We start from the raw sequence: 12,665 nt of genomic DNA on the forward strand, positions 1-12,665 counted from the left end.
TTAAATGTGGAGGAAGGAACATCCCCCCTACTAGAGGAACACGAGGCTTCCTACAGAAATCATGCAGGAAGGTCTGCTGGACGGGGGCAGGTCTGCTGGACGGGGTCAGGCATGAGAAGATCACTAAGTATGAACCTGAAAACCAAAGAGGATTCATGCAGGAACTTGGTGAGAAGCACCCAAGAAGGAACTAATGTCAAACACGTGTCTGCTTGGGGGCTGGCCCACGTGGGCAGGGCCAGGAGCCAGAAAACTGGGCCCAGTAAGTTCCCGTGTGTCTCCACCTCCTGACAGTACAGAAGACCTGAGGCTCATGGCTTCCTCACCTCTGTCCTCCAGACCTCATGCCTCTTCCTCTTCTCAGGAACTTCAACTCAGAACCACTGACAGGAGGACTCTGGGTTAGGCAGTCTCCCACCGGATTACCCACGCCCACAACACAACTCAGAAGAACCGTCTGCACATGAGCTTTCATCTTCACGCCACCGGGTCAGTTACTCAATGCATCATGTCCAATATCCAACCAAAATCAGGGACAATGGGCAGAGGCCAAGTTACAAACATAACCAGGTAAGATTGTCACCTTCCAAGACCTCCCACAATTCCTAGTTTCTGTGAGGAACACACACATACACGGCATTACTAGCAACAAACAAACATGGAAGACGCACCTCTCAGTAACAGACTCAAGGAGGACAAGGGTAGAGTCGGGAGATGCCAGCGCCTGCGACGCTGGACCAGACAGGACGTTTCAACAGTGCCGGTGGCCTATCAGGATCACAACACCAAGAAAGAATCAAAAACCTTTTCATCTAAAAATTATACCAACTCGCACATGAAAAAAAAAAAAAGCTGAAAACCACTTCCACCCCTGGGTTCAAAAGACACTGTAATGGAAACAAGACAAGTTTTTATATGACTGTGTAATTATGTAAAGTCCAAGATAACAAAATGCGAGTAGCCCCGGTGAAGGGGACACAGAAGGACAGCGACGATCTTAAGGGTTCAGATCAGGACACGAACTAGAAGTCAACACACTGGATCCTTATCCAGGATGAGGCACTTATGGAGGAAAACCTGTGTTCATATCCAAGAAAAGATTTCTGTCCTGCCCTGAGTTTTCACATATAAAGTAAGTGATGTGCTTAAGGTCCCCCCACCTCCTTTTGATGTGTATTTCTCTCCTGTGATCGCTCACATTTACGAGATTTTAAAGGGGAAGGAAGCCTCCCCCGAGTCCTCGTATTCAGAGTTTCTCCCCAGCGTGTGTCCTCATGTGTCCTCGCAGGTTTACGGGATACCAGAAGGCTTTCCCACACTGAGGACACTCATAGGGCTTCTCCTCGCTGTGCGTCCTCACGTGCTTCCGTAATGACGAGGGCCAACAGAAAGCTTTCCCACACTGTGTGCATCTGTAGGCTCTCTCCCCACTGTGTGTCCTCACGTGTCCTCGAAGGGAGGCATGGCGCGTGAAGGCTTTCCCGCAGTGCTGACATTCGAAGGGTCTCTCCCCGGTGTGCGTCCTCTCATGCTCTCGAAGGGACGTGGAACAACTGTAGGCTTTCCCACATTCCGCACACGCGTACGGTTTCACTCCACTGTGCATTCTCACGTGCTTTTTAAAATACCGCTCGTGCCTGAAGGCTTTCCCACAGTGCTGACATTCATAGGGCTTCTCTTCACTGTGCGTTCGTACGTGCTCTCGAAGGGACGAGGAACAACTGTAGGCTTTCCCACACTCCATACATTCGTGGGGCTTCAACCCACTGTGTGTCTTCATGTGCCTTCTGAAGTACCTGGGACAACTGAAGGCCTTCCCACACTCCTTACACACGTGCGGCTTCTCTCCAGCGTGTCCCCTCGTGTGTCTTCCCAGGGGTCTGGGGTACCAGAAGGCTTCCCCACACTCCTTACACTCATAGGGCTTTTCCCCCATGTGAGTTCTCACGTGCCGCAAAAGGTAGGAATAATACGTAAAGGATTTCCCACATACTTCACACACGTGGACTTTCTGTCCAGAGTGACCTCTCAGATGGTCTCGAAAGGAAGAGGGACAAGTGACAGCTTTTCCAGATTTTTTACAGTCAAAGGACTGCTCACTCCCATGACTCTTCACATCTCTCTTAAACACTCTCTCAGCACCCCTGGCGTTTGCAGGGGACAGAACAACGTCTGTTCCCCCAAGACTGCACGGGCAGGAGACACAGTTGCAGGCTTGCCCGCACTCCTCGCACCGATGAGGTTTGTGTCCACTGTGAGATCTCAGCTGATTCTCCAAGAGAGAGTGGCCCCTGAAGGCTCTTCCACACTCATTGCACTTACGGAGCTGAAGTGCGGTCAGACCGCCCTTGTCCTCAGGACGGTCTGGAGTCTGGTTCAGGGTTTCTCCACACTGACGACCTTCGTTACCTCCAAAGAGACTCTCCACCCAATGACTTCTGTTCAAAATCAGAAGCACAGTATTAGGGATTAATGATTATTAATCATCTCTTTGTTTATAACTTATTGATGGATAGTAATGATTATTTTGACTATGTATTTGCCATTTGCACTAAATGGGCAAGTTTTCCCCACTGTCTGCATTGTTTCAAAGTGCAACAAGTTTAATGCTCTGGCTGGGGCTCAAACAGAGCCGTAACTTTCAGTGTTTTCCACACATGAGATTTCCTGATGGTCGCTTCCTACTGAACTCTGTCTCAGACACTCAGTATCTACATCATATTTATAAAAGTATTGTGCTATAAAGATTCCGTGGGTACATAATTGTTCAGCTAGGTTTACACCTAACAGCGTGCCAAGCCCCCCCTCCTCAGTGGGAGCCACTCACCTCAAACGCCTCTCCTGGGCTTGGCGATCCCTGTTGTTACGAAACATCAAATTTTCTCCAAAAACAGACCAGGAATCATTTCCTGGGAATCCTACCAGGCTTTGTTCACTGGATATTTCACCCTCTAAAATAGCCCACCAAGAACTTGATCCACTGGTGTTAACTTGAGAGCAAGAACCTGCAACATTGGTAACATCGCTTAATTTCTTTGAAAAAAATTGTGGTATAATTGAAAGAAAACAGACCATATGCAGACTTCTTTTCATAGATTGATCCGAAAATGCAAACATGTTTTTTAAGGAAAAGTGGACACAAAAACAAAGGAAACTCTGAGGACCTCGATGATTTGGGACTTTGGGCGTCACAGGGAGAATGAGTCACAGTGGCAGTCTGCTCACTAAGAGGCACTTCAAGAAGAATGGAGACTGATGTTGAGGTCACTGTCATCGGAGAGGCCAAGGGGAAAGGAGCTGGGCGCAACGCACGTCCCCAGATGCTCCCTTTCTAGCACGAGCAACAGAAAGACCTCTCGAGTGGGTGAGGGTGGGCGAGAAGCCCCACAGGGGGCCAGGTGAAGGACAAATGTCAAATTCACCAAGACTGAGTCCTGTTTCTAATGGGCACGTCCGGGTACCGCTCCCTCGCCCAGACCTGCCCCTTCCGAGAGGGGCGCTCCTGCTGAGAGCAGGCCCGGGCCCCGGGGAAGCCCGCCTCCCCTGCCCCAGCCGCCACCGGGAGGGCGACGCCTGTGGGGCTGCTGCCCTGCTCCCAAGAACAGCTCGCGCTGAGGGAGGGCGGGGGACACAGCATTCTGTGAGACGGGCCGGTGCCCTGTCCCCGTCATTGGGGACAGGCACGCGTGGATGAGACTGCAGCAGGTGGCCACGCCACACGTGTGCTGACCACAGCGCTGCTCTCACCGCCCCGTGACCCTGGAGGCTGTGCTCGCATTCACAGGATCAGGGAGCCTCTGATTAATCCCTAAAACTAGGGATGCTGACCAAGAGTAAAAAGTCAGTCGTACGTGAAGCTTTGTTTCCTTGGAAACGCCATCTAAGTAGGTTCTACAAGGCGGGGACCACGCCTGCCTTCCTTTCAACATGTCCCCGTCCGTGTCCCTAATAAGAAAGAACAACCGTAAGAGTATCTGTTCCCTGAAGACTGGGTGGAGGTGTGACGCCAGCCTCACCCACGGAGGCCAGGTTCCTGAAGGTCTCCAGCATCACGTCTCTGTAGAGCCTCCTCTGAGCCGGGTCCAGCAGGGCCCACTCCTCCGCGGTGAAGTTCACAGCCACGTCTTCGAAGTCCACCGGGTCCTGAAAGAGACACTGTCTCAGCGAGGCTCCCTCTGCACCCACGTGTGGGGGGATGGGCCCGACAGCCGGCGACCCGGGCGCAATCCGGGACCCCTGGGCTTGCGCTCTTGTGGGAAGTGACAGTCCCCGAGCACATGGAATGCAGTTTCCCCAGCGACGGTGACTGCCAGACACTGAAGCAGTGAGCGACAAGAATACATGTAGACTTAGAGGCACAAGATTAAAAACAGCTGCATTTACTGAGAGATCAGATCCTGAGACACAGGAAAGACTGGAGTGAAGTCATTGTTCAGGTCACATGGAAATGGACACCTGGCTTGGTCAGAAGTTACTACTGTGTTTTCACCTCCAAGAACTGGAACCAAAATGTCAGGATGCTGTGAACACTTCGGTTTCCAGTGCTGCTGGTCTGAACCACTCTTCATTCGAAGGCAGCTGTGTCAAGGAGCCTGGGCCCGTGCCCTCAGAGGGGACAGAGGCAGAGACACGCCCCCTCCCAGGGCGAGGGGACATTGCGGGCAGACGCAGGTGGGGCCCGGGGCCCAGCTCACCTGTTGGGGGGCAGGCCTGGTTCCTGAGGGATCCGTCAAGCCAGCAGGGCCTCTCAAACCAATAACCAAGGGCCCGGGATTCAAGGAAGATCCCCCACAAAGAAGAGCTGTTAAAGGACCCGAGGGTAAGAGAGCCAAAGTGACTTTAGCAGAGAGGAAAAAAGCTCCTAATCATTATCTTTAGAGAAATATGAAACCACAATGCACTGGTGATAACAAAGACATAACAATTATGACATGAGAAATCAGACATTTTTTTCAGCAGAAAATATGGTCTCAAAATCTAAAGAAAGCACGAAAGGGCAATGGGACTGCAGCTGGGGTCTGCTTGTCGCAGCTGAGGGCAGCCTTGTATCAGAGGTGCTTGAAAACTGACATGACAGCAATAAAAAATAAAAAAAAACAACATACAAGGCAAGTGATACAGTGGAGTAATGGGGTGCTGAGTATGGACAGACAGTTATGCAGAGAAGATATACGATGGCCAGTGAGCACACGAGAGGACCGTCAGCACCACTAGCAATGGGGACCCATGTGCAGAACTGAACTGTGGCGACACCTCCTCACCTACTCCGTGAGGCCAGCATTACCCCGACACCGAAACCAGAAAAAGACATCACATGTCAAGATATCTGCAGAACAGTATTCCTTATAAATACAGATAAAAAAAAAAATCCCTCAACGAAATACTAGCAATCCAAATCTGGGATGTGTAAGGGTTCAACACCACAGCCAAGTGGGGTCTATCTCAGGAGTGAAAAGGTTGGTTCAAAGGGACAAAGCACTGGCATCATATACCTTATTAATAAAGAACAAAATCCACACGATCACCTCAACAGACTCAGAAAAAGCATCTGTCAAAACACATCACCTCATGATAAAAATACTCAGTAGAGATAAAAAAAAACTCCGTAGGGGGGAGGGTGTAACTCAGGGGGAGAGCAGGTGCTTAGTGTGCATGAGGCCCTGGGGTCAATCCCCAGCACCTCCATTTAAAATAATTTATTAATTAATTTAAAAAATACTCAGCAAACTAGGAACAGAATGTACTAAACGCTAAAGGGCCTCTTGGAGAAGCTCACACTTAACACTCAAACAGACATTTCTCCAAAGAAGGAACACAAATGGCCAGTAAGTTCATGCAAGGATGCTGGCCATCAGTCACCAGGGAAACGCGAATCGCAAGTACAAGCGGCTACCCCTTCACGCCCAAACACACCCCAGAAGGCCAGGACGGGCGTCACCCTGGGGCCGCCCAGTGGGAGGTACTACCAGGAACCAAGTGAATAAAAACCTACACCTTCAGCTAATGGAACAAATGTCTCCTGTGCATGTGCACTGAGTCACACGGCACCAGGATCCACGAGGACCCGAGAGGGACAAGCAGTCAAGCGTGAGCCGCTCAGACCAGCGCCCGCTGCCCACAGTGCACAAGGACACTCCCAGGCAGCAGGTCACAGCCGCCCTGAGCTGGGGGCGGGAGCTCCACACCTGCCCTCCCCCCTCACGGTGGAAGTGCCCCCGCCCCTGGGCCTCCATTCTCCCCCAGGAGGAACCACTCGAGTTTAAATTCTGACCCAGAAAAACCCTCAAATTCACTAACCCTCTCAACAGCAACTGAGCCCACGGAACCGTCCCGAAGTCTGACCTCCACAGCCTCACTCAGGACGCACACATCACACTCAGCCCATCAGCTCCTCGGATGAGGCCAAAACCAGAGTCAGGGAACAGCACAACCTCAGAGGACACGCCGCCCCCAGCAGTTCTGCAGGTGACCCCCTGCCCCCACGCTCGCGGCATCAACAGCTCCTTCTGTGGCGGTTCTCTGGTCTGGAGGCCACCTGCATGGGGTGGGCGACAGCAGGACGCAGGGCACCTTCCATCACCTCCCGGAGTCAGCTTTGGGCTCAGCTTGTCCCCACCCCAGATGACGCACCTGCTTCAAGCACCGTGGGGTCACTTACAGCAGACAGACCCTCCTCCCAGCGTGTGAGTGAGAGCCCCGGGGATCACTGCTTCCTCCTGTGTTCACTGGGGAGTCCACCTGAGCCACCCTCCAGCCGCACCCACTGACCCAGCCCCACCCTCGTGCCATTTAAAGGACCAGGACGCACCCCTTCCCCTCAGGAAGCTAGCAGGGGAACCTGTCTTATCTTCACTCCCTCCTGCTGCAGCAAGAGTGCCAATAAAGCCTTGCCTGAATTTCTAGTCCGGCCTCTGATCAATTTCTATTATTTAAAGAGCCCAAAGACCTTCCATTGTTTAAAGGGTTGGTAACAGTTTGAGTAACTGGACACATCCCATGCCTTTCAGAAGACAGCTACCAGCTCCCCAACATCCTCCAGGATAATGAGCTGAAAATCATCTAATCAGAAGTGAGCAAGTCTCAGTAGCCCAAGTCACATGTCACAGCATCTCCACGGATCTGTGCTGACCAGCTACTGACAGGAAGTGGCCCAGGATCAGACAGCATCATCACTCTGCTCCCTGACGGCACCATTTCTCTGAATCTTTGTAATCCGTATCTCCGTCCATTTCACATGAAGGTGGGGGAGTGCCGGCACGTCCCTCAGTTCTAATGGGAGACATAAGACTTTCTGCACTGGGACACTTGTCCCCAGAGGCATCTCTGGTTAAGGCCCAAAGGCCAGGAATAACACGTATCTGCAGGAAAGAGCAGAGACCTGAGATGCTTCCTACCCTCACCGAGGAGAAGAAACCAGAAGAGAAGAAATCAGAACTTCACACCTGCTGAAACCGGAAGCTGGAGCAGGGGAAGCTATCAGTGCTGAGCTGGTCCCAGAGGAGGCTGCTCACAGGGGTCAGGTGGCAGGGCTGAGTCTGTAATAGAGGAGAACAAATCTGACTCCATACTGGATCCGTTCCTTTAGTTTTAACCACCGTGCCCTGTTTTCTAGGCTCAGTCCTGCCAGCTCTGCACCTTTTGTGAAACAATGTTGCCTTTAGCCTAAAATATACAGGACAGCCTATTCTCGGGGCTCTGATTTTTAAGGATGCTAGCACTTCTGCACTTAGGTAGAGATGGCAAGTTGCAAAATAGAGAATGACCTTTGTTTCATTGGAGATTTACAGGTACACCATGGCCTGATCCACATGGAGGGCTGCCAGAACGAAGAATTCCTGCACCAAGAAGTTTGCAGCAACGAAGTACAACCCCTCCCCTGTTCTGTTCTGGGTTTTTTGGTTTTTGTTTTGTATAAAAGGAGCCTGTATTCTGACTGGACCTGGGTGGTTCTCCAAGACATTAGTGGGCCATCCTCTGTCTGCTGCCTTTCTGAATGAAGTCGCTATTCCTTACCCCAACACCTCATCTCCCGATTTATTGGCCTGGTCTCCCGATTTATTGGCCTGTCATGTGGCGAGCAGAATGAGTTTGGACTCGGTAACAAATCCTCCCTGAGCCCTGTGCTTCTGGAAACTTCCATGGAAGGTCAAAGGACCCCCCCCCACCCTTCTGTGTTCTGGAAAAGGGGCAGGCTGCAAGAAACCACCCGCTTCCCTCTCTGACTTAGAGAAGACTCACCAGAGGCCCCTCGTTTATCCAGGACAAGGCCAGACAGGCCCCCACATCCCAACTCCCCCCCATCAGTGATGAGCTGAACTGCTAGCAGATCCTTGTTGGCCAAATCTTGTTCAGCTCCTCTCCTGACCCCCGACCCCTGATCTTTGGCCTCACCCCAGCCAGCAGACACATCTCTAAGGACAGGTCATCTGAGCATCATACCTGGTCCTTCCTGATTTTGTTTACTCTCCGTATAAAAGGAAAACTCTGAGCCCAACTCCTGCAATGCTCCCGGATCTCAGGGTCTCGTTCGCCCTCCTGCATAGCCCCTCATCCCCGGTGGAACCGTCCCTTCTCCCTGAGCAATAATTCTTTTGTGTGAAAGTCTACCTTTAGGAAGTCTGGACTTTTCATTTGACACTGGCTTGACCAAGTGTTCCAAATTGCCCATTTATTAGCCAAACTTTACTTAGGCTCCTGTCTCCCCACAGGCCCCTGACTTGGGGTCACCAGCCCCAACCTCACCCCTCCAAACCCCCAACAAGCCCTGAGATGCAGAACAAAGCTCCCCACTATCACGGCCTGGGCTGAGAATGGACTGACCCACAGGGAGGCCTCAAGCAGTCAAAGAGCCTTGCTCTCACCCTTCTTGCTTAGAAGAGAAAAGCCCATTTCTGTTACATTGGACACCCCCCGCACATCTGTGAGGTCAGAGACTCCTCCAGATTCCAAGTCTCTGGAACGTTAAAAATAAGACCACTGGCCCCCAATGGAGTGGATTATGCCAAGTCCCCAGTCACCACAGGGAGACAATTACAGTTTCAGCCCCTCCCAGAAACGGAATCTGAAACCAGTCAGTCAGGAATTACCTGGTCAGCACAAGTGAGGTCATCTGCCCAACAGACCCCTGCCCTCCCTGAAGTAAAGCAGCCCCGCCGCCGACAATCCACTTTCGCTGGCTCCTCCGCCCGCGCCCTTCTGCCTATAACCCCTTTCATTTAGTGCGGCTCCCGGCCGCCTCCTTTTCTCTACTGGGTGAGAAGCTGCCTGATTCGTGAATGACTGAATAAAGCCAGTAAGAGCGTCACAAATTACGGTGCTGAATTCTATTTTTCTTTTCTTTCTTTCTTTGTTTCTTTCTTTTTTAACAGGACTCATGTCTGTCCTTATCTGAGTGAGGATTTGACTTCATCTGTCCGGTCTGGGCGGGTTCCCCTACCCCAGCCTGACCGCCGCCGGGGTCACCCAGTCCTCCCTGGGACCCCCCCATACTCGGGTCAGGACCCCTACCCGGGGTGAGGGGAAGGGACAGGACGCCGGGACCCTACCCCGCGGCCAAGGGGGACACTTGGGTCGGAACCCGGGGGAGCCAGGCACGAGAAGACCCAGGCCTGCTTCAGCTCCCTGCTGTTCCTTAACAGCCCCTCCTGATCTGGGCCCCGGACCCCTGCACTCACCATCTCCGTCCCGCTCCGGGGTCTCCAGGGCGTCCTTCCCGCGGTCCTGAGACCTGAGCAAATGAGAGCGACAGGGACGGGACACCTAGGGCTGCGCCCAGCAGGTGCGCAGGAGCGCTGCGCTCCGCAAAGAGGGTCGCCGGCGCGGGCTGGGAGCGCGCCCGTCGCCGGCCCTGACGGGAGGGAGCTCCGCGCCTCCGCCCTCGGATTGGTTGGTGCTGCAAACACTCCCCCACCGGCGTCTTCTGGGCGTATAGCACTCCGAAACCCGCCCCCAGCGCCCCTTATTAAGATCACCAGACCCTGCCCAGGAAGCCCTGATTGGATGGTTCTTCGAGAGTCGGCGCTCTGATTGGACGCTACTCCAGTCACTCATCATATTGAGACCGCTAAACGGATAATACTCGGCAAACTTCGGGCCCTGATTGAACAGTTGTTCACCACCCCTGTCCCTTGATTGGGCAGTTCCCCAGGCCCCTCCCCAGCCTTTCTTATTATACCTGTCTTCCCTGATTGGACTTTGTTATAGCCCCGTGGACTGACTGACAGGCAGGGATATCGGTTCAGGGGCCTATGCCAGGCGGAAGTGCGCATTCTCGGCTTCAGCCCTTCCTTGCCCGGCCTCCTCCTCGGGACCCGGACCCTCCTGCCCGGGACGTGGACTCCGAGCAGAATTTGTTCCCGGGTGGACGGCCAGCCCGCAGCTCGACCTCCTCTCCTTGTCCTCCTCCTGGACCGGGAAGCCCTGACTCAGTTTCCCCGCGGGGCAAGGAGAGGGCAGAAGTCGAGAACCCACGTTTCCGCCTTGTTAAGTGAAGTCATCTCCGCCAGCGCCCATCACTCAAGGAGGGGCGCTGCAGAGGCGCAAGTCGCCCAATCGGGGGGTCCGGGGCCGGGGCCGATAGCTCTATCCTGAGGCTCCAAAGGCGGTGCCCGAAGCACTGTCCAGTCGGAGTGCGGGCCTCTGGAAACTACCCAATCTCAATTCCTGTGAAAGGAGTGCCTGGAGAACTGCCCAATCAGGGCGCGGGGGTCCGGAGCAGTCCTATCAGGGCCAGGGGCGGGCACGCTCCCAGCCCGTGTGAAAGTCACTCTCGACCGGCGGTGGCGCTCGTGCGCAGCTTCCCCGAGCGGCGCCAGGTGTACTGGCTCCGTCGCTCTCACCTGTCCGGGCCGCCGGGGGGACGTCCGGGAAGGTCTGGCGCGGGGCGGAGATGGTGAGTGCGCGGGCTGGGGCCGGAGACCAGGAGGGGCTGGCTCGAACCGGCCGGAACCGGCTGGAAGCTGACGCGGGCCCGGGTCTCCCCGCCCTTGCCCCGGGGTCCTGGCCCGAGTCTCCGCCCTCGGTCGCGGCGTGGGGTCCTTGTGTCCACCCCGCTCCCGGGTTTTTCCTTTCAGTCTGACTAACCAAGCGGGTAGACTGTTAAAGCTTTAAAACTAGGGAATGTTTTAGTTTCTCATTGCTTTATCGCAAGCACAGGGGAGAGGGTCCAGCACATATTACACACTGGGTATCTGTTACGAGTTGGATGGATTCTGATGCCCGTGGGGTTGCGTTTCTTACGTGTAAAACACTAGGGTTAGAATCAGCAAGCATTTCAGTTATAAAGAATGCGTTGGGATTACACTGACCTTTAGATGCATTCGAGGGTGGATCCGCAGCCTTGACAGTGTCGGGCGCTCGCATCCACGGTCTTGGTTTGTCTAACAATGTTTCATTGTTTTTGTTATAAATGTCTTACCGAAACCTTGTCACTCTGCACCTAATATTGATGCTGGTTTAAATGGTATCTTAAAAAAAATACCGTTCCTGGTACATAGAAGTAAACTCATTTTGGAGCATCGTTCTTACTATCCTTTTTAGGTGCAAGTATAGATTTTAATTATTCTTCTGTAAATTTTCTTAAAGGTTACCTGCAGTATCTTACCTGCAAATATTTCAGCTTTTTTCTTGTCATGTCATTTTACCTTTTTTCTTTTTTAATGATTCACCAGGACCTCCAATCCAATGTAGAAGAATGTACTCTGTCTTGTCTTCTTGACAAGAGAGCTGTTTCACTATTTCAGATTTTTCTTTCAATGTTGCAGTAAGTGTTTTATGCACCGTCTTCCCCAGTTAGCTGAGTTCCTCCCAGCATATTAAATTTTGATACCTAGTGGGGGACGCTATAGCTCAATAATAGAGCGCCTGCTTAGCATGCACAAGATCCTGGGTTCAATCCCCAGCACCTCTGTTAATAAATAAATAAACCTAATTACTGCCCCGCCCCAAATTTTGATATCCATTACCGACAGTAATATGTCACTGTTTTGGATCTAAGGACATGAATTATGATTTTTATACGTTTTCTATTAGTATGATAAAATGCACTAATTTTTAAACAGTCTTGCATTCCTTCAATATTCCAGGAGACAGGCAGGTGTAGGTCTGCACTGCCCCCTAGAGTACCCCTGGCGTCATGTAGCTGTTGAGCTTGAAATACAGCCATCAAAATTGAGCTGGAAAATACATCCCCGCAAAAATAACAAAAATTGAGTTGGTTGCATGTGTGAAATCCATACCAGACGTGTAGCACTTAGTATGACAAAGGTAATATGGAATATCTCAACCCAATTATGTTGGTTATATACTGACACGATATTTTTATTTCCTGGGCAAAATGAAAAATATTATTACAATTTCAGTACGACTACCTCTATAGACAAAGCTTGCTCACCTCTGCTCTAGGTCACATTACTCATGTTGAGGAATAACAGACATGATCATTGTGTAACACATGGACAAAAATGCAGCTAGTAGGAGTTTAGGCTTTGAAAGCAGGCAGACCTACGTATGACATTCTAATTGGGTCACACTGAGCATGTTAACTGACTGTCCCCTGGAGTTTCCTCTGCTAATACCGACTGTAGTGATACCTACTTCGGAGATTTATCATGAGAAACTAAAGAACTCGTGTGGAACTCTGTATGCAAAATACTTCAACGTCACAG

General features: G+C 52.0%; 1 protein-coding gene across 1 annotated transcript; it reads right to left on the reverse strand.

Annotated features, from left to right (window-relative positions):
* Positions 1 to 904: 904 nt before the first annotated feature.
* Positions 905 to 10,043, reverse strand: LOC102514625 (zinc finger protein 77). The gene is made up of 5 exons (XM_032466017.1): positions 9,675 to 10,043; positions 7,443 to 7,535; positions 4,017 to 4,143; positions 2,828 to 3,005; positions 905 to 2,438 (listed from the first exon to the last, which is right to left on the reverse strand). The coding sequence occupies exons 1-5, from the start codon at positions 9,675 to 9,677 to the stop codon at positions 1,247 to 1,249; spliced, it is 1,593 nt and encodes a 530-aa protein (XP_032321908.1). The 5' UTR covers positions 9,678 to 10,043; the 3' UTR covers positions 905 to 1,246.
* Positions 10,044 to 12,665: the final 2,622 nt, after the last annotated feature.

This window comes from Camelus ferus, chromosome 22, assembly GCF_009834535.1.
Source record: "Camelus ferus isolate YT-003-E chromosome 22, BCGSAC_Cfer_1.0, whole genome shotgun sequence".
Taxonomy (NCBI): domain Eukaryota; kingdom Metazoa; phylum Chordata; class Mammalia; order Artiodactyla; family Camelidae; genus Camelus; species Camelus ferus.

Coding starts and splice junctions, on each gene's coding strand:
- LOC102514625 (XM_032466017.1), bottom strand. Junction 4,144..7,442: donor CCAGCTTCCGGTTTCAGCAG/GTGTGAAGTTCT, acceptor TGTCTCTTTCAG/GACCCGGTGGACTTCGAAGA. Junction 3,006..4,016: donor CAGGAACCTGGCCTCCGTGG/GTGAGGCTGGCG, acceptor CCAATGTTGCAG/GTTCTTGCTCTCAAGTTAAC.